Source organism: Mauremys mutica, chromosome 8 (genome assembly GCF_020497125.1).
Source record: "Mauremys mutica isolate MM-2020 ecotype Southern chromosome 8, ASM2049712v1, whole genome shotgun sequence".
NCBI classification, from domain to species: domain Eukaryota; kingdom Metazoa; phylum Chordata; order Testudines; family Geoemydidae; genus Mauremys; species Mauremys mutica.
In genome coordinates this window covers 3,422,912-3,448,115 of record NC_059079.1, presented here as the reverse complement: position 1 = coordinate 3,448,115, position 25,204 = coordinate 3,422,912, and the positions used below count along the sequence as shown (strand labels likewise).

General features: G+C 58.0%; 1 protein-coding gene across 3 annotated transcripts in view; it reads left to right on the top strand.

Moving 5' to 3' along the window:
• ZSWIM5 (zinc finger SWIM-type containing 5) overlaps positions 1-25,204 on the top strand; it is a 157,292-nt gene that overhangs the window by 128,859 nt on the left and 3,229 nt on the right. For all 3 annotated transcript variants that reach the window (XM_045025999.1, XM_045025998.1, XM_045026000.1), the window contains exons 5-12: positions 6,804-6,983; positions 10,598-10,774; positions 13,695-13,841; positions 14,613-14,750; positions 15,885-16,145; positions 17,770-17,905; positions 19,515-19,672; positions 24,892-25,055. In XM_045025999.1, coding sequence (XP_044881934.1) covers positions 6,804-6,983; positions 10,598-10,774; positions 13,695-13,841; positions 14,613-14,750; positions 15,885-16,145; positions 17,770-17,905; positions 19,515-19,672; positions 24,892-25,055 — 1,361 coding nt within the window. The remainder of the gene's footprint in view (positions 1-6,803; positions 6,984-10,597; positions 10,775-13,694; positions 13,842-14,612; positions 14,751-15,884; positions 16,146-17,769; positions 17,906-19,514; positions 19,673-24,891; positions 25,056-25,204) is intronic.

Here is a 25,204-nt window from a genome sequence, read left to right as displayed (position 1 = left end):
AGCTATATCCTCCTTTATCACAAGGCACTCTAGTTCACCCATCTTATTATTTAGACTTCTGGCATTTGTGTACAAGCACTTTAAAAACTTGTCCCTGTTTAGTAGCCTGCCTTTTTCTGATGTGCCAGATTCTTTTTTATGTGACTGTTCATCATCTGATCCGGCCCTTACATTATACTTCTCATTCCTCTGCTCCTGACTATAACCTGGAGATTCTCTATCATCAGACTCTCCCCTAAGAGAAGTCTGTGTCCGATCCACACGCTCCTCTGCAGCAGTCGGCTTTCCCCCATCTCCTAGTTTAAAAACTGCTCTACAAGCTTTTTAATGTTTAGTGCCAGCAGTCTGGTTCCACTTTGGTTTAGGTGGAGCCCATCTCTCCTGTATAGGCTCCTCCCATCCCCGAAGTTTCCCCAGTTCCTAATGAACGTGAACCCCTCCTCTCTACACCATCGTCTCATCCACGCATTGAGACTCTGAAGCTCTGCCTGCCTACCTGGCCCTGCGCGTGGAACTGGGAGCGTTTCTGAAAATGCCACCATAGAGGTCCTGGATTTCAGTCTCTTCCCTAGCAGCCTAAATTTGGCTTCCAGGACATCTCTCCTACCCTTCCCTATGTCATTGGTACCTACATGTACCACGACCACCGGCTCCTCCCCAGCACTACACATAAGTCTATCTAGATGCCTCGAGAGATCCGCAACCTTCGCACCAGGCAGGCAAGTCACCATACGGTTCTCCCGGTCATCACAGACCCAGCTATCTACATTTCTAATAATCGAATCTCCCATTACTAACACTTGCCTTTTCCTAGAAACTGGAGTTCCCTCCCCCGGAGAGGCAACCTCAGTGCGAGAGGCAACCCCAGCACCATCTGGAAGGAGGGTCCCAACTATGGGAAGGTTTTCCTCTGCTCCCATTGACTGCTCTGCTTCCCTGGGCCGTTCTTCCTCCTCAACAGCACAGGAGCTGTCTGAGCGGAGGTGGGACAATTCTACAGTGTCCCGGAAAGCCTCATCAACATACCTCTCTGCCTCTCTCAGCTCTTCCAGTTCCGCCACCCTGGCCTCCAAAGTCCGTACATGGTCTCTGAGGGCCAGGAGCTCCTTGCACCGACTGCACACATACGCCACCCGCCCACAGGTGGCGGGTCACACACAGGCTCGTTTCGGTGCTGTCATAAAAATGTTGACTATATTTAGAACAATTCCATCCTCCAGTATCATCCATTCATGGAGATTTCCTGCATCTTTCCCTGACTGTTACCTTGTAGCCCACCTTTGCCATCGGATGCTATAACTGATTCTCATGCCAGTACAAAACCAGGGAGAGAATTGTGGACAGTGGAATGTACGAAAGCCATAGCAACCGTATCATCATCAGCAAACCCGGCCTCATAGAACTGACACGCCTGCTCAGAGTTCAGGCTGCACTTGGGTTGTTCAGGAGGGGGGCAGCGATATGTGCGGCCTGTTTCCTTAGTGTTCGGTTTACGTTGGTGCGAGATGCACTCAACATTGCCCTATTGCTGTCATGTGAGACTGGCCATTCCCCGGCTCAGTCAGGAGAACAGTTCGTAGTCGGCATTAAACCCGGAGATGCTGAGAACTTCCCTTTGGAGTTTTCCTCAGGTGTATTAATGGGGTGACAGTCAAAGGTGTTGAGAGCACAAGGGAATCTAGGTCCGTGACGTGCCCAGGGCCCGGGAGAAGGTGTGCGAAAGCAGGTGGGAACTGGCTTACCTTGCATATCATCTGCTACACCCTCACCTCAGGTCACATGGTGCGTCACTCACATCAGCAGAGATTCCCTGTACCTTGTTACCAGCGTGTAACTCACGAGCTCATACACGTTGCCTCTGAACCCAGCCCTTGCTATTAAATGTACAGGACTAAAGTCGTCCTCAGCGTGTCGTCTTCCTGTGCTGGGTCACCCCACGTAGGTCTCTAAGACTCTTCTTGAATCCCCTGTGATCCAGGTGCAGTTCAGGTGCTTTCGGTAAGCCGGGGAGGGGGTAAAAGTCTGCATGGGGCCAGCTGTGCTCTGCATCACATCACTTCCCAGCCTCTCGGAAAGAGCAGACTCTTTAAACTGGCAGCTTTGGAAACCCAGCACTGCTCCGGGCCATGCAGCTGAACGGGACGCAGGGAAACTTCAAAGGAAGAACGGAGCTCGCTGTTTTTCCTCTTGAAGGGAGCCAAACCCCACAGGAACGGCTCTTCCCAGTTGTGCTGATGCAGTGCCTTTCTGAGAGGGTGGAGGCTATGCGGACTGCCCATTCTGAACATGCAAGCACTCCTGCAGCGGAGACGCCATGACCACTAATGGGAACCAGAAGAGTTTGAGGCACCAAATACGTGGGCCGTGTGTTCTGTGCAGGAAAGGACCCCCATCTCCGTTTGCACCCAGCGGCAGCAGCCGCCCCTCCTGTCTCTCCTGCACCTCTTCGCCAGCGGCAGTTTGACTGTGTCTTCACTCGGTTTCCACGGCCAGCTCTCTGGAGCAGGGGCACCGCCAGGTTTTGCATGCGTGAAACCCCCTGCGCACCTCCAGCGCTATGTGAATAGTGCCCCGGTAACAGCAGCATCTCCACTGGGAACAGCGACTGCAGATCACTGGCCCTTCTGCCTTTAAAATGGTGTGAAATCCCAAAGAAATATTGTAAAAATGTCACCTTCTTCCTCAGCAGAATCTCCGCCCCGATCCTGCTTCCTCCCGCCTTCCACATCAGCCTTGCGCCCCTTGTCCCCTGGCACCACTGGGCGTAACTGCGCTGCCTGCCTCGCGGCTTTCACTTCAACCCTCTGTGCGGTTCCCGAGCCTCCTGCCTGATACCTGGCTCTGGGCCATTCTCCTGGTCCCTTGGGCTTGGAACTGTCTCCTTGTGGGCCAGGCAGCCCAGTGCCAAGTCCCCCGGTGAAATGGCCCACGACGCCTTTCAGCCAGATGCCCGGAGTGGCCCAAACGGTTGGTGCATACAAGGCTGGAAGCTCCTGGGGGTGAGGGACATCTCTGCGTACGTGTGCACAGTGCTGAGCGGTGCAGGGTGGACCTGAGCCACGGCTGTTGACTTCACTGACAAAACACCGTTGTTTGCTCCCATTAGCCCTGCGGGACCGGGGTGTCTGTAGTAGGGCAAGATGGAGTCTGTGCTGCCTGAAGCATCGTGAGCCGAGTCGTGTGCTCTGATGGCAGATCCCCTATTCCCGGTGCGGTAAGAGGCAGAGAGAGCCCAGCTGGAGCTTACAAAACCCTCAGCCATCCGTCGCCTTGTCACTGGACCCCTGGAATCCTTGAGGGAGACTAGGGGCTTGTCTACACGGCGAGTTAGGCCTTGTCTGCGTTGACGGCAGCATGTAGGGGACGTGCAGCTACGCGCCCCGGTGAAAAGCAGGCGGTGTTCACACTGTCGCTGCAGGCGGCGGGGAAGGGCCCTGGCTAGGGGGGCGCAGGCAGCGGGGAAGGGCTCCGGCTAGGGGGGGGCAGGCGGCGGGGAAGGGCCCCGGCTGGGGGGGGGCAGGCGGCGGGGAAGGGCCCCGGCTAGGGGGGCGCAGGCGGCGGGGAAGGGCCCCGGCTAGGGGGGGGCAGGCGGCGGGGAAGGGCCCCGGCTGGGGGGGGGCAGGCGGCGGGGAAGGGCCCCGGCTAGGGGGGCGCAGGCGGCGGGGAAGGGCCCCGGCTAGGGGGGCGCAGGCGGCGGGGAAGGGCCCCGGCTGGGGGGGGCAGGCGGCGGGGAAGGGCCCCGGCTGGGAGGGGGCAGGCAGGCGGCGGGGAAGGGCCCCGGCTAGGGGGGCGCAGGCGGCGGGGAAGGGCTCCGGCTGGGAGGGGGAAGGGCCCCGGCTAGGGGGGCGCAGGCGGCGGGGATTCAGCAGGACTGCACACTGCCGTGTGGACATGAGGCCCTGCTTGGCCGTATAGCGGCTCGCCGGGCGCATGCCCTAAGGTTCTGGCGTGTCTCTGCTCACCTTAGCAGCGTCTCACCGTCTGCCCTGCTGTTGGGATCGGTGCTGGGGGCGAGCAGCGTGTGCTCTACGTGTTACTGAACCAGGAATTGTGAGATCAATCGAATGGGCTGCGGCCTGCAGAAACCTCCCTTAACGATCCTCGTTCTTTACGGACTCGCTGACGGTCGCTTTGGGGGGTGAGCCGGTGGCCAGTTGCGGGCGTGAGGCTGAGAACAGTTCTTGGCGAGGAGGGAGAGAAGCAGCACGCTCTTTGTTTGCTGCCCAGGGTCCAGCCCGTTAGCCACTTCTGCGAGTCAGAAGCCGGCCCTGGCCCTGGCCCGGGAATGAGGGAATGGTGGTAAAAGGGAACTGCCCAGACAATCTGGAAGGTTTGTGCAGCATTTATGGGCTGTGAACGTCTCAGGAGGGAGAGCTGGGACCTTGCCGATGGGCCCGATTCTGCAGTCCGTAATCAGGCTAAACTGCCACCGAAATGAATCGAGTCAGAACTGAGAGAAAAACGAGGATTGGCCCCCGAGCCGTACCTAGTTCGGAGCCTTCCTGGAGCTGGAGGGTGACTGCTTGAGGCTCCAGGGTCTGGATACTACAGCCACTTGCAGGGGAAGGGAAAAGTACGTTATGTCCTGGCCTGTTTGCAGGCCAGCTGAGTTACCAACGTTTCCAGCCCGAGACCTAGTTCCAGTTTGTTCTTCATGAGCTGCGTAGCGAGGAGACGCGGCTCCTTCCCCTTAGGACAGCCGTCGAGTGCAAACTCCATCCAGAGCCATGGTGTCGAGCCGTTCTTGAATCAGTCCTCACGGGCCGGACCTGGCAGGCCAGTGTCCACGTACCCTGCATCACCCCCCGCAATCGGCATTGCTCAGCGTCGGCGTCGCCGTCTCAGCCGAGACCCCAGTGGCTCTGAGCCTGGTGCCGGTTGAGGTGGTTTCTGCACGTGTTGCAGAGGCTGAGAGCGAGCCCTGGTCAGTGGTTGTCTAGAGGGCCCCGCTGCACTCAGCACTCACCAAACCAGGAGGTGGTTTGTGAAACATTCACCTCTGCGCATGGTAGCAGGAGGTGTGCTGGGAACGGGGGAAGGGCAGCTTGGTTCTCCCGCAGCAAGCCACCTGGCCACCTGCTGCTGCCTTACGTTCCCCTGCTGTCAGAACCCGGCGTTGTTTGGTTACGAGACCTCTCTGAGTCCTTCCCACCGGGGCCAGGCAGGACACAGGCCCCCTCACCCCGGGCCACAGGTGTTAAAATGATTCTGCACTCGAGCTTGGCCGAGAGGCCAAAGTGTCAACAGCTGCATTCATCTCTCTTCACTCCAGTTCCCCAAGCGCCGTCACCTCGAGGCTATTGGGCAGCTGGGCGTCGAGTCTCTAATGAGGACCTGGGGGAGGGAACGGGGATCTGGTCCGGCATGCAGCAGAGGGCCTGTGATCTGCGAGCGGCGCAGCTCTCGGATGCTGACTGCTGGCTGGTGGGCTGCCAGGAGCGCAGAGCAGCGAGCTGCCAATGTGATACTGGCACCGAAGTCAGATAGGACCCCCGAGAAGATGCTCCAGAGAGCCTGTTTCCCCTGCTGACATCCAGGGCTTAAAATCAGATCAGGGTGTGACCTGAGGGGAAGTGGTGAGGCTGCAGCCGGGAACCATGTGACTAACTTGACTTGCATGCGTTCCACAGGCTGGAGTGTCTGAGGCGGCTGGATTACGCTGAGATCAGGGCAAGCTCCTTGCATTAATAAGAACATTTTTCACCCAGAACTGCCATACAGCCCACGTGCAGAAAGGGATGCAGGCGGCACGTTGGCCTCCTCGGCCTGGCACGTCAGTAGAAGCATCTGTGTGATGCAGCCTCCTCTGGGGTAGAACATAGCAGCTGTTCTACAGTGCAGAACAACGCTGCACCACAGGGTAGGACGGGAAGGGATGGAAAATACTGTATCATGTAATCACCCCAGGTGGGGTAGGCGGCAGGGTTTTGCTCTCATTTATACCCCTGTGAATACCATTCCAGAGAGTGGGGGTGCAGATGTGTACAGAGAGCAACATTTGGCTCTGGTCGAATGAAAAATGTCACTGGATCTTAACGGTCACAGACGCTCACAACTTTGGGGTTGCATCTCATCTAAAAGACAGCACCTGCAGCAGCACAGCGCCTCCTAGTGCCATGCTGGGGCATCGGTTCGATAGGGACTCAGGGAAGAGCACCACCGGCCTGTATCGTTTTTCCTTTTCCCAGGCTGAGTGGGCTCCTGTCCAGCCTGTGAGCTCTCCGAGTGTCGCAGCCCTGGAGCACTTTGCCTCCAGGACACAAACTCCAAGTGTCTCTGCTGAGGCCTGGGGACATTCGGGATTAAAACAAAAATAAATCAAATCTCCATTTTGAATAGTCGAATGCAAATGGCCCAAAGAACAGTGCCAGCTGCAATCCTGCTGTAGGTTTAAACCAGTGGGGACGGGGGCAGGATCAGAGTCTGGTTGCTCTGTGGAGAGGCAGACTCCCCAGCTTGCCAGGGTGGCTTTGAGCTTGCTTTGATGTGCAGTTCAAACAGTAGATTTGTCCTGGCAGACAGAAGTCCTGTCGAACGAGCAGACAGGCTCCCCCACCTCTTGAGGTTATAATTTAGCTTCATTATAGAGGAGTTTTACTTGCGTTTTTTTAAGCTTCTAAATCTGCCTCCTGGGCTCTGTAGCTGTCCCTGCAATGGGCTGTTGATGCTTTAGAAACGTTCCCAGCTTTCGTTGCAGGTAGGAGGGTGGAGGTGTTAGCTAAGCCAGCTAGCTGAAGCCAGATCACGCTGAATCGTTTTTCCATGCGCGTGTGGGTTTGTGTGTCATTTTCTCTTCCCCGTAGGGGCCCTGTGGGTGTGTGTCGTGTTAAATCCGCACTGCAAGCTCGAAGAGAAATCCTGCTGGCTCCGGCAGCTCCGGAAGTGGGGCGACATGGACGTGTGCCCGTTGGAGGACGGCAGTTACGGCAACGAGCTTCCCAACATCACCAACGCACTGACGCAGAGCTCAAATCACAGCCAAGGTGAGTCGGGTCTGCCTGCTGGGAGGGCTTCGCTGAGCCCTCTCCAGCAGGATCTCACCAGATGTGTTTCCCTTGGTTCACCTGTAGTTGGCATCAGCTGGATATAAATGTAACAGATACAGGCAAGATAAAAATCTCACTACAGAAAATTCCTTGTCCTGTGTTAAATGGTTTTTCGCCTGTATCAATGCACTGTACCAAAAATAGCCGCACAGGGTGAGTACAGCGTGATAGCTGCGCTAGAATGGTTATGGCACAAGTCAAACGTGCTTTGAAATACGAGTGGTGGGATTTTTGAAAACTCCTCATTAGCTTCCACTGAAGTCAATGGGCGTTTTACCATTGACTTCATTAGGAGTGGAGTTAGGCCAGCGGCAAACACGTTTGAAAATCTCCTCCCAGAACAAATGTCCTAGAGGAGAGAGTTCTCCCAGCTGCGGGCGGAGGGCACAGGAGCCCAGGGGCTGGTCTGGATGCTGTCCAGGATACACACTCAGTTGGGTGCAGACTGCAACATGAACCTTGACTTCAACTTGGAAGAGGCTCATTTTGCTTCCTGCTCTGCTCTCAGACCCTGAAACAAGGCTGCTCCAGTGTTTCTGGTCAGTTTCACAGCCCAAGTAGGAAGCTGCTGTGGGAATTTTCAGTAGAAAATATTGTCTTCACTGGCATTAATTTGAAATGTTCATGAAAAAGTTCTGTTCTGTTCTACCTGTTTGTGAAACAACCTAACGATTGGACCTAAACTCCTCGACAGCCTCCCTTTAATGCCGCCAGCGCTCTGTGAACTTAGCTCCAAGTGGGCAGTTGAAAAGTGAGACAGAAATCCGGCCCTGTGTGAGTTTAAGTGAAGTTGAGCTCTGAAATCCTTGATGTATCCCTGTGTATTTCCACACGTGGGAGGAATTAGCTGATGCCGTAGAGACCTTGCCAGTCACCATCTTTTTAACCAGTTGTTTAATCTCACTTAATGCTCTTCTATTTAGATTTTAGCTTGTGCATTTCAGTAGAGACGTTATTAACTGGGGCTACTGAGTGCAGCGCAAGTGCAGAGCACGAATCAAGCAACTTGTTTGTGGAATATTCATTAGCACTAAAAGATTTTCTCAAACCCTGGCAAAGCGCTCGATCCCTTTAATTGTAAGCACCTTTTTTTGTCTTTGCTCAAAATAGACCTTAATTGAAACATGCTGCTGTAGCGTTGTCTGCATCTGCTGCACCAGAATTGGTCTCCGTGTATTTGATGCAGCCGATATGGAAAGGGGGAGGGAAGCAGCGATACTGCGAAGTAAGCTGCACTCTTCTGGGTGTAATTAGTGTTTGAAGCCTTCCCACTAATCGTGCAGTCCCCCAGCAGAGACACCAGCCGTGGTGCAGGCGAGCTGGGTGCTGACGCCCGTTGCAGATAAGCTCAGAACCAGATGCGCTCTCAACTTGCTAGACCTTCACGTCTAAGGACCATCTTAATTTAAAATGGGCTTAGTGAGACTTAGCGTTACGCTGGGGAGCAGCCTGGCCTCCTGATCTGAGCGCAGCCCTGGGAGTCGGGACTCCTGCCTGTGGTTCCCAGCTCTGCTGGTGTCTCACTGGGTGACCTGGGCAAGTCCTGCGAGCTCGCTGGGCCAGATTTGGAAAGGTATCAAAGGCTGCAGATGGGTACCCAGTGGGGTGTCGAAAGCGGCAAAGTGTCAGCATCTTTAGGCACCCAAATACCTTCCAAAATGTGGCCTGTGGTTTCCCCAACATTAAAATAGGGCTGAAGGGAGGGACCATTGGGATCATTTTGTCTGACCTCCTGTAGATCGCAGGCTGCACAGCACTGACCCACCTCCCAGCAGGGTTCGGAGGTTCCTGTGTGTAAAACACCTGGAAGATGTAAATTCCAAGAAGCCCAGTGGTTGCCATGAGGTTTTAGTGTTTTTATTCCCTTAAGATAATGTGTTTATAACCTAAACGGATGCCTGAACTATTCCCCCGAAAACAATTCTGCAGCCTAGACTCGCTCTGGCTCTCTGGGAATGAGCAGGGGTTTATTTTCCAGCTCTGCCCATTCCGCTGTAGAAGTCAATCTGAGCACAAGTTGCCTTTGTTTCCTGATTGAAGCACGTTCGGTCTGTTTCTCCAGCCCCTGCCATAAGCTGCCCAGCGTTGGAGCAGCGCTGAGCCGACCCTGCCGTTTCTCCCCGCGGACGGTAGTTCCCAGGCATTCCTCCTCTGACCCCCAGCAGCCCTGGCCAACAAGGGACATCGCATGACAGAAATTTAAGCATGGAGCAGCCAGGCCTGCCAAAATACCCCCTTCCTCGGGGAATAACTGCCTCCCAGTGCTTGGCTTGGTCCCCAGCGTCACAGATCTCCCTTACGGTGATCACCGAAATAGACAGGTCTTGTCAGTCTTTGGACTTGACACTGGAACATGAGCTTAGGACATGGACTGTTCCTTTCTGTTCTACAGGCGCGAACACTGACCCCGCTCGGTCTGGGCCAGCTGACGCTGGTATGGCACTTGATTAACATGGCAAGGGGTGCTGGCTTGTAACTTGAATGACAGAATGACCTAGCACAGGAGCGCTCCAGACGTGCAGCGTAAAGGCTGCACTGGCAGCTTCTCTGGAGCCCGCAGGCTCCCCCGGATCTGCACAAGAGCAGCTTTTATTGGGTGATTTTCATCTTTGGTGCGGTTTCAAAACACGGCTGCTGGCAGCCACCCTGTGAGGTGGGTAAGTCGCATACTCCCCCTTTCACAGAGGTGGAAGCTGAGGCAGGGAGGGACCTGCCGGAGTCCATGGAAAGTCAGTGTCTATAACTGCGACTATATAAGACTATAACAGGGTTTAAAAGGAACTAGATAGATGGAGGACAGGTCCATCAATGGCTATTAGCCAGGCTGGGCAGCGATGGTGTCCCTAGCCTGTTTGCCAGAAGCTGGGAATGGGCGACAGGGGATGAATCATTTGGTGATTCCCTGTTCTGTTCACTCCCTCTGGGGCACCTGGCACTGGCCACTGTTGGAAGGCAGGACACTGGGCTGGATGGATCATTGGTCTGACCCAGCCTGGCCGTTCCTATGTTCTTAGTGTCAGGACTGGGATTCGACTCAAACATTCCTGTTTCCAGGCTTGTGATCAGCCCATTGCGTTGCACTGCGGATGGCGGCGCGGCCCAGAGCTTGTGGCTCTGGGGGCGGCTCTGTAGCGGGTTAGGCTCTACAATAGGAGGTGCTGGTTTGATCCAAGCAGCCTTCAGCTTGGCTAAAAGGAGTGGTTGACATGTCAGCCCTGTAGCCTCCACCTGCATTAAGGATCAAGGGGGCTGCAGCCTGGGGCAGAACCCAGGAGCTGCCACAAACCTTCCGAATGGGCTTTGGCCGCTCCTGGCCCGGCCGCTGCCGGCGTCTCCTCGAGGATGTGGCTCAGGAAGCTGGTCTGCCCCCGTTCCCTGCGGAGCCTGTCGTCTGCTCTGTGGCCGAAGCGCGGCCGAGCTCTCGCCGAGAGGAGATTAGCCCGTCTGGCGGGAGGCGTTTGCGCACAGAGCCGAGCTGAGCGCCGGGGCGGCGAAGGTTTGTTAGCCGGGGTGGGCGTAGAACCGGCTGCTGAGAGCTCTTTTCTTTGCAGACTCCCTGGCACGGCCGAGACGGACGGTGTTCACCCGCGCCATGGAGGGCTGCGACCTGCACTGGCAGGACAGCCACTTGCAGCGGATAATCAGCAGCGATTTCTACGTGTCTCCTTCGTACCAGCGGGATGGTGAGAGCCTCCTCTTCAATGCGCAAGGACAGCCGCTGTGGCTAGGTAACCCCCCCTCCTTCGAGCCTCTGTGCGGTGCTGGGGGCTGAGCGTAATGCCTCTGCAGTCGCCCCGAGCATGGGGACCCCAAGGGCCCTGCTCCGAGGGCTGGGGGCAGGTGCTGTCTGTGCAGTGCCCATCCCCTGGCATCTGGGCACCTAGACTTCCACCATTCCCTGAAAGCCACTGCCGGGCAAGCCGGGCTGGTTCGTTCCCTCGTGCACAGCAAGGCTCCTGGAGCGAGACCAGACTTGCCTGGCCCCCAGCGCGGTGAGACACTGGCCAGATCTGATCTCTGGCACTTAGCTAGAAACATCCTTTTCCCAAACCTCCCCGGTTCTGGCCTGGGTGAGCTCCGTTAGCCTCAGTGTCTCTGTCCCGCGCAGCTGCCACCAGGCGGCTGTGGCGAGGAGCTGGCCTGCCAGCTAGCAGCCTTGTACGCTTGGACATGGCCACGTTAATGTTGATGTCGAAACTCCCATTGACTTCACTGGAGCCAGGATTCCACCGCAGGGTATTGAAAGGGTCTCGACGTTGGATAAGCAGCGAGGATAGCGTAGAGAGAACCGCCAGGGCGGGCCGGGCCTCTGGCACATGGCAGAAAACGGCACACGCATTCGGTGGCGTGCGTTTGTTTTAGTTTGTTGCTGGACAGATCACCCCAGACTCTGAGCCCTGCTGCCCCGGGTCCCTCTCCCCCCATTGAACTTCCCGACATTCCTCCCGGCTCTTGCAGCACAAATTCTGCGCGTCCGTCCGCTCCCGGGCCTCAGGAGTAGGGTGAGGATCCTGGCCTCCAAGGAGTGTCCAGGGCAGGGTTGTGGTGGTGAGATCCTCCGTCAGCAGGGCTCCCCCGGGGCAGAGTCGACCCTATCACCAGGCTTAGGGCAGTTTTTCATCACCTCTGTTTTGGGTGTCAGTTGTTCTCCCTCGCAGGCATGTGGGGCTCTGTGACCCATAGCAACCGGGCGGTTTTGTTAAATGTGGGTGCTTGTGACCTACAGCAGATCTGGAACTAGCTCGTCACCTCGAATGCTGTCTGGTTCGGGTCTGAGGGCAGGAATGAGGGGTGGGGCAGAGATGGGTGACAGAAATGATCAGAGCCCTGAAAAGACTTGTGTGTGTAGCAAGAAACTGAAAAAATGAGGCCTGTGTAGTGTAGAGAGCTGAGTAAGGGGGGAAAGGCAGCGCTATGTAAAACCGTGGCTGGGATAGAGAAGGCAAATCAGCCTCCCTGTTTGGCTTATCCCGTATCACAAGAACAAGGAAATGAAACAGGCCCAAGACACAAGTGAAAACGTTTAAAGACAACCCACACAGTTAACCTGTGGAACTCACTGCCGCAAGGCTACCAGCGAGGCCAAGAGCTCCATAATGAATAAATACCTACATCGGTGTTTGTAAAGATCATCAGGACGTTCCTGGCTACAGGGTAAAAAGGCTCTACAGCTGGTACGCTTTGGAGCATAAACTAGCCATGAACGGACAGAATGGGGAGTTTTTCCATAACTGTCTCACAGCAGGGCTCTTGGCACCCTGCTCGGAAGCGGGGGGCCCCCGCTATTGTTAGAGACTGAACGCTGGACTAAGAGGGCCACAGTTCCTCGAGACCTTGACTATCAGAGATTTGATAATGGACGACTCCTTGCTTCCCCCTAGTCTAGTAAAAGGACTTAACGAAGCACATTCTTGTCCCAATTATTTTTTTAATAGCTCTGTTGCCTTCATTTTCCATTTTATATTCTCACAGCCTCTTTCTGGAGGGTTTCACAATGCCACGGAAAGCATCTGATTTGTCAGCAACATTTTAATGATGAATTCAGAGAGAAGGCAAATATTTCCCGCATTTAGCAAATAAACAGTAGAGGAAGCCAATAAGACATTCTTCTGCAAACCCTGCTGTTTTTCACCTATTTCCACACGAGGGGGGGCACTCAGTGTAACACACAAACCAGACTGGGATTTAGAGAGAGATTTTTTTGTGCAAGACCCTCTGATATTTCGTGGAAACAGATGATCTTGTGTCCACAATTTTAGATTTTCTTTATTTCCCATTTATTTTCTTGCTAGGGACATTTGCAGGAAGATCAGCAAAGAATCCTGTGGCACCTTATATTCACCCACGAAAGCTCATGCTCCAAAACGTCTGTTAGTCTATAAGGTGCCACAGGATTCTTTGCTGCTTTTACAGATCCAGACTAACACGGCTCCCCCTCTGATACTTGCAGGAAGATGAGATCTTTGTTCCTCACCGTACAGCATGGCACGTCATCTGCTGCTGCTAATTTCTCACTCAGAGTCATAATCCTCTCCGCAGTAGCTTGGGACTTCAGGTGGGGGATAAGCAGTGGGAGCAGATGAATTTCTAAGCCACCATGATTCTGTTTTTCATGCAACTGTTCCTAATAATAAACCACCGGGAAAGAGAACAGGAAAATACACAATCGTTACCACTGGTTCCAGCGAGGCATCCGGGAGGCAGTTTAGAAGCCCGGATCGAAAGTCACGATGCAACGCACGTGCCTGTGTGCAGAAGTTAGGAAAGGTGAAGAACTGTGGGAGGGGAAGAGAAATGTAATGCAAACCCTCAACGGTGGTTTGGCAGTTAGAGACTATGGTGCTTCCTAGATTAGCTAAAGCAGAGTTTCGTTTCCTGGGGTACCATCCAGGGCAGGGTCTGGTTATTTATAGCTGCTGTTCCTAGAATGTGGCAGGAACTCCGTTAATATTCTTGGCAAGCATCCCCGTACGGAGCGGTGGAGGGGCTGCTGACGCTAAGGCAGAGAACGGGGGCTGGACTTCCAGGGAGAAAGCTCATCAGAAGCAAGCTGACCGTGCCGGGTGCTTTTCCTTCCCGCAGCAGAGCGCCGTGAATCTCTGTGCTCTTCGGGCTCACGGGCATGCTGCATTTGACCTTGTTTTGCAGAGCACGTCCCTACAGCATGTGCGCGGGTTGATGCCCTACGTTCCCATGGGTACCCCAAAGAAGCGCTCCGACTGACTGTTGCCATAATCAATACACTGAGATTGCAGCAGCAAAGGCAGCTGGAAATTTACAAACATCAGAAGAAAGGTATGGGCTGTTCCCAGACTTGTAGACCCAACCCTGGAATCAACCATTTTGCTTGGCCAGGATCCTGGGGGCAAATGACAGTGGCCTCTCACTCAGATGCTGCTGAATGCGAGAGCATGGATGCCACGGAGCCGGTCCGTATTCTGCTGGGCGCTGCCAGTGCCACTGCCCACCCGGTGTGCCTGCGTGACGCCAGGTTTTCAGATCTGAAAAACGCCTGAATAGCCTTTGATATTGGATAGCTTGGATTGCCGTGGTCTGGCCTTGACCCCAGAACGGCATGGCCGGGAGGGGGGAAAAGACCAACCTGAGAGTGTTTGTAGACAGTCCTGTGCCTCCCAGAGCCATTCCTGCTGGCGTTCCTGAGTCACGTGCTGCACCGGTGGGAGCAGCACAGCGATCCCGCTGTCTCTCGTGCTGAGCTGAGTCCTGCCGGGTGACTAGTAACGGTGGGTCACTGCTCAGGAGACCAGCCCCCAGGGTTTGTAAAGTAAATGAACAAGCCGTTTATAGCGGCGACCCTTCCTGGGGCCTCTCGCACCGTGTTTCTCTACCAGGGACCAGCTGGCTGCCTTCCTGAGCCGGGTCAGGGAGATCTCGGGGCCCGGTCGTTGAGAACCGCTGCTGGAGCAGGCTCATGCCGTGTCTCCCAGGCCTTCCCGCCGTGCGTTCTTCCCAACCTGAGCGAGACCCGAGTGATCCGCTGCCGCGGCTTCAGGCCTTCGACCCAGCATTTCTGTATCTAACGCTCTGCTTCTGTCCTGTCCCCAGAATTACTGCAGAGGGGAGCCACCACCATCACAAACCTGGAGGGCTGGGTCGGGCACCCTCTGAACCCCGTTGGCTGCTTGTTCCTCACCTTGACGGAGGCTTGTAGATTAGAAGAGGAAAATTGCCTTGAAATTTCAGGTATCCAAGTCTTTCCCCGTCCAGACCAGTGAGTTAAACTTCCAGGGCTCCAGGCTGTGAGCTGCTGAATCCAAGACACAGCTAATGGCTCCCCCGCCCCTTACGCCTCCGTTCGTACAGTGTCTGCCTCTGTGTCTCCTTCTCAAACGTCTCCTGCTTCTCAGCCCACGGCTCGGTCTCGGTCGCTCCCAGCTCTGCTCTCTCCACTTGCAGAGGGAGAGAAGGGGCCAGGGTGGATGGCGACAGGCTCTGTTTAGCCTCACAGAAGGTTAAGGGGTGGGTTGATCACAGTCCGTAAGTACCTGTAGGGGGAACGAGTATCTAGTAATGGGCTCTGCAGTCCAGCAGAGGAAGGTCTAACAGGATCCAGTGGCTGGGGGCTGAAGCGAGACAACCTCAGACTGGAAGTAAGGCCTCGGTTTTTATCACTGAGAGTCCCTAACCACCGGAACAATTTCCCAAGGGTTGCGGTGGATTCTTGACCATTTTTAAAGCCCGACAGGACGTTTCTCTGCCCTAGGAGTTATTCAGGGGCCTGTGCTGTACAGGAGGTCAGATGAGATGGGCACAACCATCCTGGCCTTGGAATCCGTGACCCTCTAATACAGCGAGGGAGGGCGTGGCGCCTCCCCGGTGCAGGGTGGCCGCAGACCGAGGCAGGCAGACGACAGCAGAACAGCCACGCCCCAGAGTTGTGCGAGGTCGTCCCGGAACACACGGCCGTTCTAGCCCGTTGGGTGGCTTTGCCCCACGGCACGTTGAACGTGTTCTGGTCAAACTTGGCTTGTTTCCCCATGGCTGCTAAAAGCGGGGAGGACGCTCATGGCCCGGCCTGTTGCGTTGGCACTTGGAGTCAGAACTGGGAGGGTCAGGTTGGGTTTTCCGTCAGCCAAACGAGCCGAGCCAAGCCACTCCCTCCAGCCGGGTCAGACGTGCAGGTCGGTATCCTCCCACGCGGCTCGCTCGGTTCTGCTCGATCTCCGCGGAACCAGCGTAAGCAATGAGCACCGTGGCCCTGGCTTCCATTGGCCGTGGTTTGGGGGCAGGGAAGGGTGGCGCTGGGCTTGGGTTTCATGCTGGGTTAGTTCCCAGGTCATTCTCCTTTCTCAGCCTAGCGACTGCCTTCTCCTCTAGATGCCGGCGACGCCAAGCCCCCGGTGTATCAGCACGTGCCTGTGGCGACTGGTTGCCAGGACAGCGGCGAGTCCTACCTGTCCCTTGCCTTAGAGGTGGCTCTGATGGGGATGGGGCAGCAGCGGGTGATGCCCGAGGGGCTATACGCACAGGATAAAGTGTGCCGCAACGAAGAGCAGATCATCGCCCGGCTGCAGGAGCTGGAGCTGGACGCGGTGCTGGTGCAGACCCTTCGGAAGCAGTGTATCTTGCTGCTGGAAGGTGAGGGGGAGGAGGGGAACCGGGCTGCACTGCACAGCTGGGGGTGGCATTGAAGGCCGGCCTCGCGCATGGTGCAGGAGCCCAGGGGACCGAGGAGCTGGGGGAAGGCTGGTTACAGGAGGGTCCCCTGCAGGCGCTTGCTGGGAAGGCACCAGTCATAATTTGCTACCATGCCCCTGTGTTACCAGGGTCATTAACCCTGAGGCTGCCAGCCCGGTGCTTGAGCAGGCCGTCACTCCAGTCCCTACGCAGCGGTGGTGTGGGGCAGGCCCCCTAAGGGGCACAGAGGAACGTTTGGGGGGCAGGGTGGGGCCCAGGCCAGCCCCCGGGGAGGGAGGGAGTGCAACCCAGCCCTGCTGTTGGCTCCCAGCCTCAGCCCCCCAGCTGCTGCCCCGCAGCCCCGACCACGACCCCCTGGCTCCACTCCCAGCCCCAGCTCCAATTCCATTCCCAGCCGCGACCCCCCATTCCCCTTCTGGTCCCACCCCCAGCCACGACCCCCTGGCTCCACTCCCAGCCCCAGCTCCAACTCCATTCCCAGCCGCGACCCCCCATTCCCCTTCCGGCCCCACCCCCTGCCACGACCCCCTGGCTCCACTCCCAGCCCCAGCTCCAACTCCATTCCCAGCCGCGACCCCCCATTCCCCTTCCGGCCCCACCCCCAGCCACGACCCCCTGGCTCCACTCCCAGCCCCAGCTCCAATTCCATTCCCAGCCGCGACCCCCCATTCCCCTTCTGGTCCCACCCCCAGCCACGACCCCCTGGCTCCACTCCCAGCCCTGGCTCCGCCTCCATTCCCAGCCGCAATCCCCCAGCTCCCCTCCCAGCCCCGGCCCCACCCGCACCCCCAGCCACGACCCCCTGGCTCCACTCCCAGCCCTGGCTCCGCCTCCATTCCCAGCCACAATCCCCCAGCTCCCCTCCCAGCCCCAGCCCCACCCGCACCCCCAGCCACGACCCCCTGGCTCCACTCCCTGCCCTGGCTCCGCCTCCATTCCCACCCCCAGCCATGACTCCCCCAGCCCTATCCCCGCCTCCATTCCTGGCCACGACCCCCCAGCTGCACCCCCAGCCCCACACACCACCACCCCGGCTCCACTCCCAGCCCCGCTTCCATTCTCAGCTGCAACCCCCCTAGCTCCACTCCTGGCCCCAGCCCCGCTCCCAGCCTGGCTCTGCTTCCATTCCCGCCCCCCCCGCCTCGGGCCCTGGCTGCGGCTCCATGCCCGGCCCCAGCCATGGGCCCCTTGCCCCGGCTGTGTCGCTCCCGGCGTGCTGGCAGACAGGGGCAAGGGGGCCCTGGCTCTGGAAAGTGGGGGGACCAGGCTGTACAGGATTGCACCGTTAGCTGGATGCGTGACAGGGAACTTCCTCCTGCCAGGCACGAGGGCCTGTGGCCACCGCGGCGCCCCCCAGTCTAGGAGAACGGGCCAGGGGCTGGCTTGTTCTTGCTGCTCAGATAGCCCCGGCGTGCTCGTCTCCAAGGGGCTGTGGAGATCGGTGCTGATGGCATTCCCCGAGCCCGCGAGGAATTGAGCTGAGCGGCTCTGCGTGGCTGCTGGGAAGCTGTCTGGCCGAGCGGCGCAGCAGCGCCGTGGCTGACGCGGCTTTGCTGTCGTGCAGGTGGTCCCTTCAGCGGCCTGGGAGAAGTGATCCAGCGGGAGAGCGTTCCCATGCACACCTTCGCCAAGTACCTGTTCTCCGCCTTGCTGCCGCACGACGCAGACCTGGCCTACAAGCTGGCGCTCCGGGCCATGAGGTTTGTGGGCGTTTCTTCCGCCTGGGCTTGGGTTCGATCCCATCTCAAAGCAGCGCCGTCGCGCCCGATATTTCCCCCCCTCCCTCTCCAACCCCCGAGTCTGGTCAGTGTCGGTTTGCTCGGGAGCCGCTGGGGGGAGCTTGTGACGGCCAGGCCAGGAGTAGGTTCTGCTCGTCCGAGAAGATGCCTGCGCTGCAGCAGACGATTTCCTCCCATATAAGCCGCCCCATCTGCTGAGCTGGGCGAATGTGCTGGGGAAAGGACCCAGGCACTGGCTGCATCCATCGGCGCGCCGGGTCCTTCCCCCCCCACCCCACACCCCATCTCCGTCCTGCAGCCCCATCTCCCACGGCGCAAGGAGAGTGAAAGGCAGAGTCGATCTCAGGGCAGACTCTGCACCCCAGCCCTGCTGGGCCTCCTCGCCTGGGAGCAGAGACCCTGTTCTCCGCATCCAGCTCCCCCTTCGAAGCGCGATTGAGAGGAGAGACCGGGACAGGTAAAGCCCAGCTAGGAGAGCGAGCGGCCGGGCTGGGCACCCAGCTGACCCTGCACTGACGGTGGCAGGACAACTGGCAGAAAGGACCCTCCAGGGGCCAGCCCCATGCTGGGGAGGCTCCCGCGCTCTGCTCTGCCTGTCAGCCCCCGTCCTCCCCTGCCCAGGGCTGCGCTGGGATTCGTTCTAGCCGTGCGTTTGGCCCTTGGAATTGCTGCTGCTGCTGGGTGTGTTACCCAGCTCGACAAGCCCCCTCCCCCGGCTCCGGCCGCTCGCATCAGCTGGGTGAAGAGCGGGATGAAGGACAATGCAGATCGCTCCCCCGTGATTGAGTTTGGGGGGCTCTGTCTTCTCGCAGCCGACACCCGCCCTCGTGCTGGGGTCTCCGATCTGGGCTGCGACCGTCCCAGCTTTCACTGGCGGAAGAGGGGCGGGCGCTGCTTACGCCTCCTCTGCCTTCGCTCCGCATGGTCTTCCTGCCTCCATAACCCGGTGGTCTGGGATCCACCCATGGGACTCCAACCCGCGGCACTGCTGATGCGTAACGTCGCCTTCCAGGAGACCGCGTTACTGGCACTGCGCTGTCTAGTCCGAACGGCGGCTTCGCCCCGGCCCCTGGCAGCCATTTGCCTGCTCAGCCGTTGCGTGTCGTCACTGCCAGTAGCACCTGGGCGGGAGGGGGAACCTGTGGAATTTCTGTGGCTTTGGAATAGTCGCACGCGAGCAGGTAACCCAAAGCCACCGCAGGGGCCGTGGAGCAACGTGGTGCTGCTGAGCCCAGCCCTCTGCTTTAAGAGGAACCAGATGATTTGCCTGAAAGCTCCACTTAGCCCGAAGATGAAAGGAGCCTCAAGTGAGCTTTTCCAGCTTGTGTTTTATAAATCACTCGGCGGCTTTCGGCTCCCTTTCAAGTCCGTTTGAAATTGCTCCTTGCGCCCATGTGTTCCGCGTGCAGCCTCGGGAGTCGTCGCACGCCTGGACTGCAGCTTGGTGCGTTCAAAGAGCTGAACCTGCTGGCGCACCAGGCCGCCTGCCATCAACCCTCCTCATCGCCGGGGGTGGGGGGGCTTTGAGTTGGCAGGGAACCTCTGACTGGCCTTCTCCCGTCTCTCCTAGGCTGCCCGTGCTGGAGACGACCGCTCCCTCCGGAGACGTCACCCACCCTCACCACCTGGTGTCGGTCGTGCCCAGCAGGTACCCCCGGTGGTTTACCCTGGGCCACTTGGAATCGCAGCAGTGTGAACTGGCCTCCACCATGCTGACGGCAGCTAAAGGTGGGTGCACTTGAGCAGACGGTTGGGTCAGATTGAATAGCAGAGGCGCACCCCCAGCTGGTTGCCTGCAGTTCTCCACTGCAGAACCCGCTGGAAGGGGAATGTGGGAAGTGGGGGGGCTCTTTCAGGTGAACACACTCCAGGAGCATGTGGTGAACTCCCAGGAGGGAGGGATCTGCGGGCGCAATGCTGGGAAGAGAAACACCATGTAGCCTCCAGTGTGGCAGGGAGAGGGGAATGGGGCGTGTGACCCTCTCGAAGGTGAGAGACACCCCCCTGCCCCCATGGCTGCTTCCATGGCTCACCTCAGGGCCAGGAACGCAGGCAGGTGAGGGAGAACTCTGTTCAGATGCTGAAAAAGGGAATCTTAGAAATCCTGCCTTGCTTGGGGCCGTGGTCCCAAATCCTTTCCCCGACCAGCCGGACGTGATGGCCGTTTGCATCCCAGCGGTAGCGTTGTCTGGATTGGCAGTCCACCCTGTGCGGCCAAGGTCGTGCCAGCGTTGCAGTGCACAGCCGGGGGCGGCTGGGGAGGTTGGCGTTGCTCAGTGCCAGGGGGCAGACCCAGTGCCCACCGAAATGGATCGAAAGATCCTTGTTGACTTCAGCGGGACTGGAACCAAGCCCCTTGTCTCCTGCTCTCTGGGCGAGGCTCTCCCAGCTGGTTGAATGGCGCTGACGGCCTCTGCTTGCGTGTCCTGTCCATTCTAAGGGGGCGGAGGGCTGCAGCGTGAAGCCCAGGAAGGCAGAACATAAAAAGCAAGACCCTGGGGGGCTCTGAGGCACCCACCCTGGGAATGAAGGGGGAGGGCGGGAGGGCGTCCATCTCTCTGGATTCAGTACGTTCTCTCCGTGCTGCTTCCCGCAAGCAGACAGCGAGCGTCGGGGTGATTTTTCTCCAGGAGGTTTTGGAAGGTGGAAGCAGCGTGTGGGTTGGGACGGTACCTAAGCCACTGCCGCCCCGTCGCTGGGGTCCCAGCTGCAGAAACTGTGAAACCGCTGGCCGGGGATCTGTTGAACGGGGCGCGCGGACGAGACAGGAAGGCAAATGGGATTTTTACTTTGTAGTTATGAAAGTTTCGCTTGACAGGAAACCAGAGCAACCCCCCAGGCCAGGCGGGACAGGGAAGCAAATGGTGACGTCAGGCAGACGGGGGACAGGCCAGGATGTGCTCAGAGGGCTTGAAATCCGAGCCAGTTGACAGGCTTCCCTGTGTATCGATACAGGAGCCCCTCGGAACAGGACCCTTCTCCCGTTCTGCTGGTGGCCAGCGGGAGAACTTTTCCCATCCCCCTTTTCCATTCTCAGGGCTCTGGGTCGCCATCCTCTCCCCGGGATCTCGGAGGAAGCTGAGCCCAGGGTGACCAGATGTCCCGATATTTAACCCTTTGTCCTGATCAATGTACGGTCAGGACGCCACTTGTCCCGATATTCGGGTAAGGAGGCCAGCGGGAGGGAGGCGCTGACCCCGTGGGTGCTCCGGGGCTGGCGCACGCACGGGGGGAAAATTACAGCCAAGCTCCTCCCTCCTCACCTCCTTCTCTCCCCCTCCCCCCAGCGCGCGCGTCCCCTCTCCTCCCCCTCCAGCGCCTCCCGCTGCCTAACAGCTGTTTGGCTGCACGGAGCGCTTTCCAGGAGGGAGGGGGGAGGAGGTGGAGAGGAGGCGGGGCAGGGACTTGGGGGAAGGGGGTGGAATGGGGGCGGGTGAGCACCCACCCGTCAGAGGGGGAGTGGGCGCCACGGGGGTGAGCAGTGGGTGGGGGACTGAGGAGGGTCGCAGGCTGAGGGATGAGGAAGGGACGGGGGGGAGGGGGGCCGAGCGGGGAGGGGGCAGGACCTGGGGCAGAGTGGAGGCGGAGCCTGGGAAGAGTGGGGGTGGGCTGTGGGCGGGGCTGATGGCACCCCAGTGTGTTGCAGTATTTTAGTGCGGTGATCTGGTCACCCTCAGCTGAGCCCAGTAAACGAGGGATTTTATGTGTGTTGTGTGTGTGTCCTTGAGCCGGGCGGGATGACAAATCCTCCACCAGAATGAAAAGGCCGCTTGAGTTCGGGTTTTGGTTTTCTTCCAGCTCTCCCATTTCCCCCCCAAACGTTCAAATGCTGGAGCGTGTCCGTAGGCGATCGAGTCTCTTTGCCATCTTTCCGACACAGCACCGTCCGCTTTCCCATCTGGTCGTACGAGGAGCCTTGGATCAGGAGTCCCTGTCGCTGTGGTGGCTGCTGCCGAGGGGGCAGAAGATCATTTTAATCATTTGTCATTTGAAATTTCTTTTCATTTTCAAGTCCAGCTCTGCACCTTTTTAGTCACTTTTCATCGTTCCTGGTCGATCGCATCTCCGAGCCGCCACGGCTAATGGGCTGTTTGCAGAGAAGAGATGTTTCTTTAACTGCCAGCCTAGAAACTCGACCTGGGACCTAGGACGCAAACGGGGGCCCTTCTGGGTTGTCGTCATGGCTAGTATGCCAGGTTGTGCGGTGACCTCTGCAATCCCCTTGTCTTCGCGTTCTGCCCTCTGTTGTCCAGGTGCATCCCTGGGGAAGGCTGATGGGGTCCCAAAGGCAGAATCCGACCCTGCAACTGACACTGAGTTTTCCTCACTCCAGGCAGGTGTAGGTGGAAAGTTCCAGACGTTAAAAAACGGTCCCTTGCTGCAAATTTCCAATGCTCGGTCTGAGCCGGATCCAAAGCCCATTGAAGCCAACAGGCGTCTTTCCGTTCACTTCCGTGCGTGCAGAGCTCTTGCTGGGCGCTCACGCTGGGACAAAAGAAGGGGTGTCGCTCTTTGACCGGGGGTCGGGGGGGAGCATGTTCCAGCTGAGGGTAGAAATTCATGACGACGGCTGGCACTGTTTGATGCAACTGGATTTACTTCCGAGGAACGTGTGAAGTCCTGCTTCTCCAAACGCAGGAGGCGCCAGAAACAAAAGGAAGCTTTTCTTAGCTTCCCAGAGCCAGAAAACTCTCTTGCTGGCTTTGTCCACGGGCCCATGGTGTGCCCAGCTGCTGCGTGGCTCTCTTGATGGTTTGCCCATCTCTCTGAGTCTGTCCCCAGCTGGTCTTTTCACACATGGGCGTGCCGAGCCCTCCCCCTGGTGCTAGTCTGGACAGACTCTAGTTTAGGCGTGGCCCCTTCACTGTCGCACGCCCGTCTTGAGTAACGGGCACATTCACAAGACATTAACTCAGCCCATAACGAGGCTCAACCCAGCAGCTCCTAACAGAAGACGGAGTATCCCCATGGCAAGTCGCTTTCTTTTTCAGTGCATCTAGAATTAAGAGTTAACCACATTGGTTAATTGTATCAAGGCTTTTATCTGGGCAGACCCTTTGATGGAAAAAATTCTGATTTCACGGCTGCTGGTCAGGCCGTGGGTGGACGAGCATCGCTAGCTAGCGCCTGAGATCAAAGCACAGAGGGAGGGGCTGGCTACTCTTCTGTCCTAGGAACAGTTCAGGAGCAATGAGGCGATTTGGTCACCTGAACGTATCCGTTTACAGCTGGAGGCAAATCCCACCACATGGCTGAGTCTACCCAGCTCACTCCAAGTGTGGTTAGGAGAAGCCGCTGAAGAGACCTTATTCCTTATGTAGAAATGTCCAGCCTTGAGAGCTCTGATCCCAGAACCGTGGAATGAAGACGGGTTTGGAGCTGAGTGGGGTGGATGGAACCGTAGCAGGAAAGTAGCATGTGCTACCAAAACAGTGAAGATAAAACTCGGCACATTTCCGCTCTTATGGAGTTCACTGAACGTCCTGGAGAGGGGGGCCCCGTGTCGCAGAGGAGTGGGGACTGTTCGGGCCGTAAGGGGGGAACTCACCCGAATGGTCTCCCACCAGTGCTGCGTTGTGTGTCATGCACCTGGAGTTGTGGTATCAATGCGTGGAGGTTACTCCAGAGCTGTCTGTGCTTTCCGGGGCAAACAGAATAGGAATGCGCTTGCCCTGTCTGTGAACGCGACGGCTAGGTTGTAATCAGGTGGTGGCCGTAGCGTGCCAAGGGCTGGGGAATGCTTGGAGTAGAACTGTAAGGAAGTGACAGATGACATGGCTGATCATACGTGGGATGGAATCGTAGACACGGAGACGCCCTGGGCCCTGGCTGGAAGGGTCCGGCCCTCGCTGGATCCTTTCGGGGTGCAGAGTATGTTCCTTTTGTATCAGGTCTGTAGTTATCGGTGGACACGCTGCAATACACAGACGGAGCCGGGGCTAGGAGTGGAGCCGCAGTGGGGGGCTGGGAGCGGAGCCGCAGTGGGGGGGCTGGGAGCAGAGCCACAGCTGGGGGCGGGGGCCAGAGCTGCAGCTGGGAGTGGGGCCACAATCGGGGCTGGAGCTGGGGGGTTGAGCCCAGGGCCAGCTGGGGCTGCAACCAGGAACGGAACCACAGCCAGAGCTGGGGACTGACGCTGGGGCTGGGGTCGGAGCGGGGCTGGGTGGCGCTCCATGCCAGCCCCCGCCGTGCCTAGGGGTACGCCGCACAGCTTGGAGTCCATTGCTCTAGGTGGGCTGACTCCCACAGGGCTAACAGGAGCCAAAAGTAACAACTTGCCCTTGGTCCGGTCAGTGGCGAGGCCTCTGAGGGCCTGTCTGCACAAACACTGAACTGGCAGCAGGCTGGGCCGGGGGCGGCTCCTGAGGTTCATCACTAGTTCGCTAGTGTGCTTTGATCTCGTCCTCTTTGAAACAGGAGCAGAACCAAGTGCATAAAAACTGTTAGTGCGCGTTGGCGGGGTCCGTGCAGACAGTTAGAGCATGGCAGAGTCACAGCCCAGCTGGCGGTACACTCGTGTCAGGAAGCCCTGCCCCAAGCCTGCACAGTGAGCAGACACTGTTTTCACCAGCCGCGTTTCACGGAGAAATCCCACTTGCCAGCTCTGTTCGGAGAAGCCCTGTCAGGAGAGTCCGTGATGCACTGGGTTTTGTGTGCGCTCTCTGGGCCCCGCTCCCAGCAGGCTGAGCAAGAGACGACCAGGTCAGACAGGACTCGCTGAGCCCCCCGCAGAGCCCAGTAGCCGCACAGAGGGCTGATCTCTGAACAGCTGCAAACGCAGAGGCAGTGTGTGCTGTGCGTGGCCCAGATCCTCACCCCTGGGAAATCCAGACTTGGGAAGCTGCGACCCAAAGTGAAAACCTGGGGTGGCTGGAAGGAGTCTGGAGGGGCAGGGGCCCTGGCGGGGCGGGGGCTGACTTTCCGACCTGTCCCTCCTGTGTGCGCAGGTGACATGCTGCGGTTACGCACCGTCCTGGAAGCGATCCAGAAGAACATCCACTCCTCGTCCTTGATCTTCAAGCTGGCCCAGGACGCCTTTAAGATCGCCACGCCCGCGGACAGCAACCCCGACACCACCCTGCTCAACGTGGCGCTGGAGCTGGGGCTGCAGGTAGGGGAGGGGGCCACAGGGAGGAGAAACGTGTCGTCTTCGGAGGCTGCTTTGGGCGGCCCAGTTCTGAGGCCGTGTGGCTGGGTCCTTCCCCGGGCGAGTGGGCAGCAGTGCCGAGGGCTGGGGGAAGGCCTTGTTCGGAGCATGGT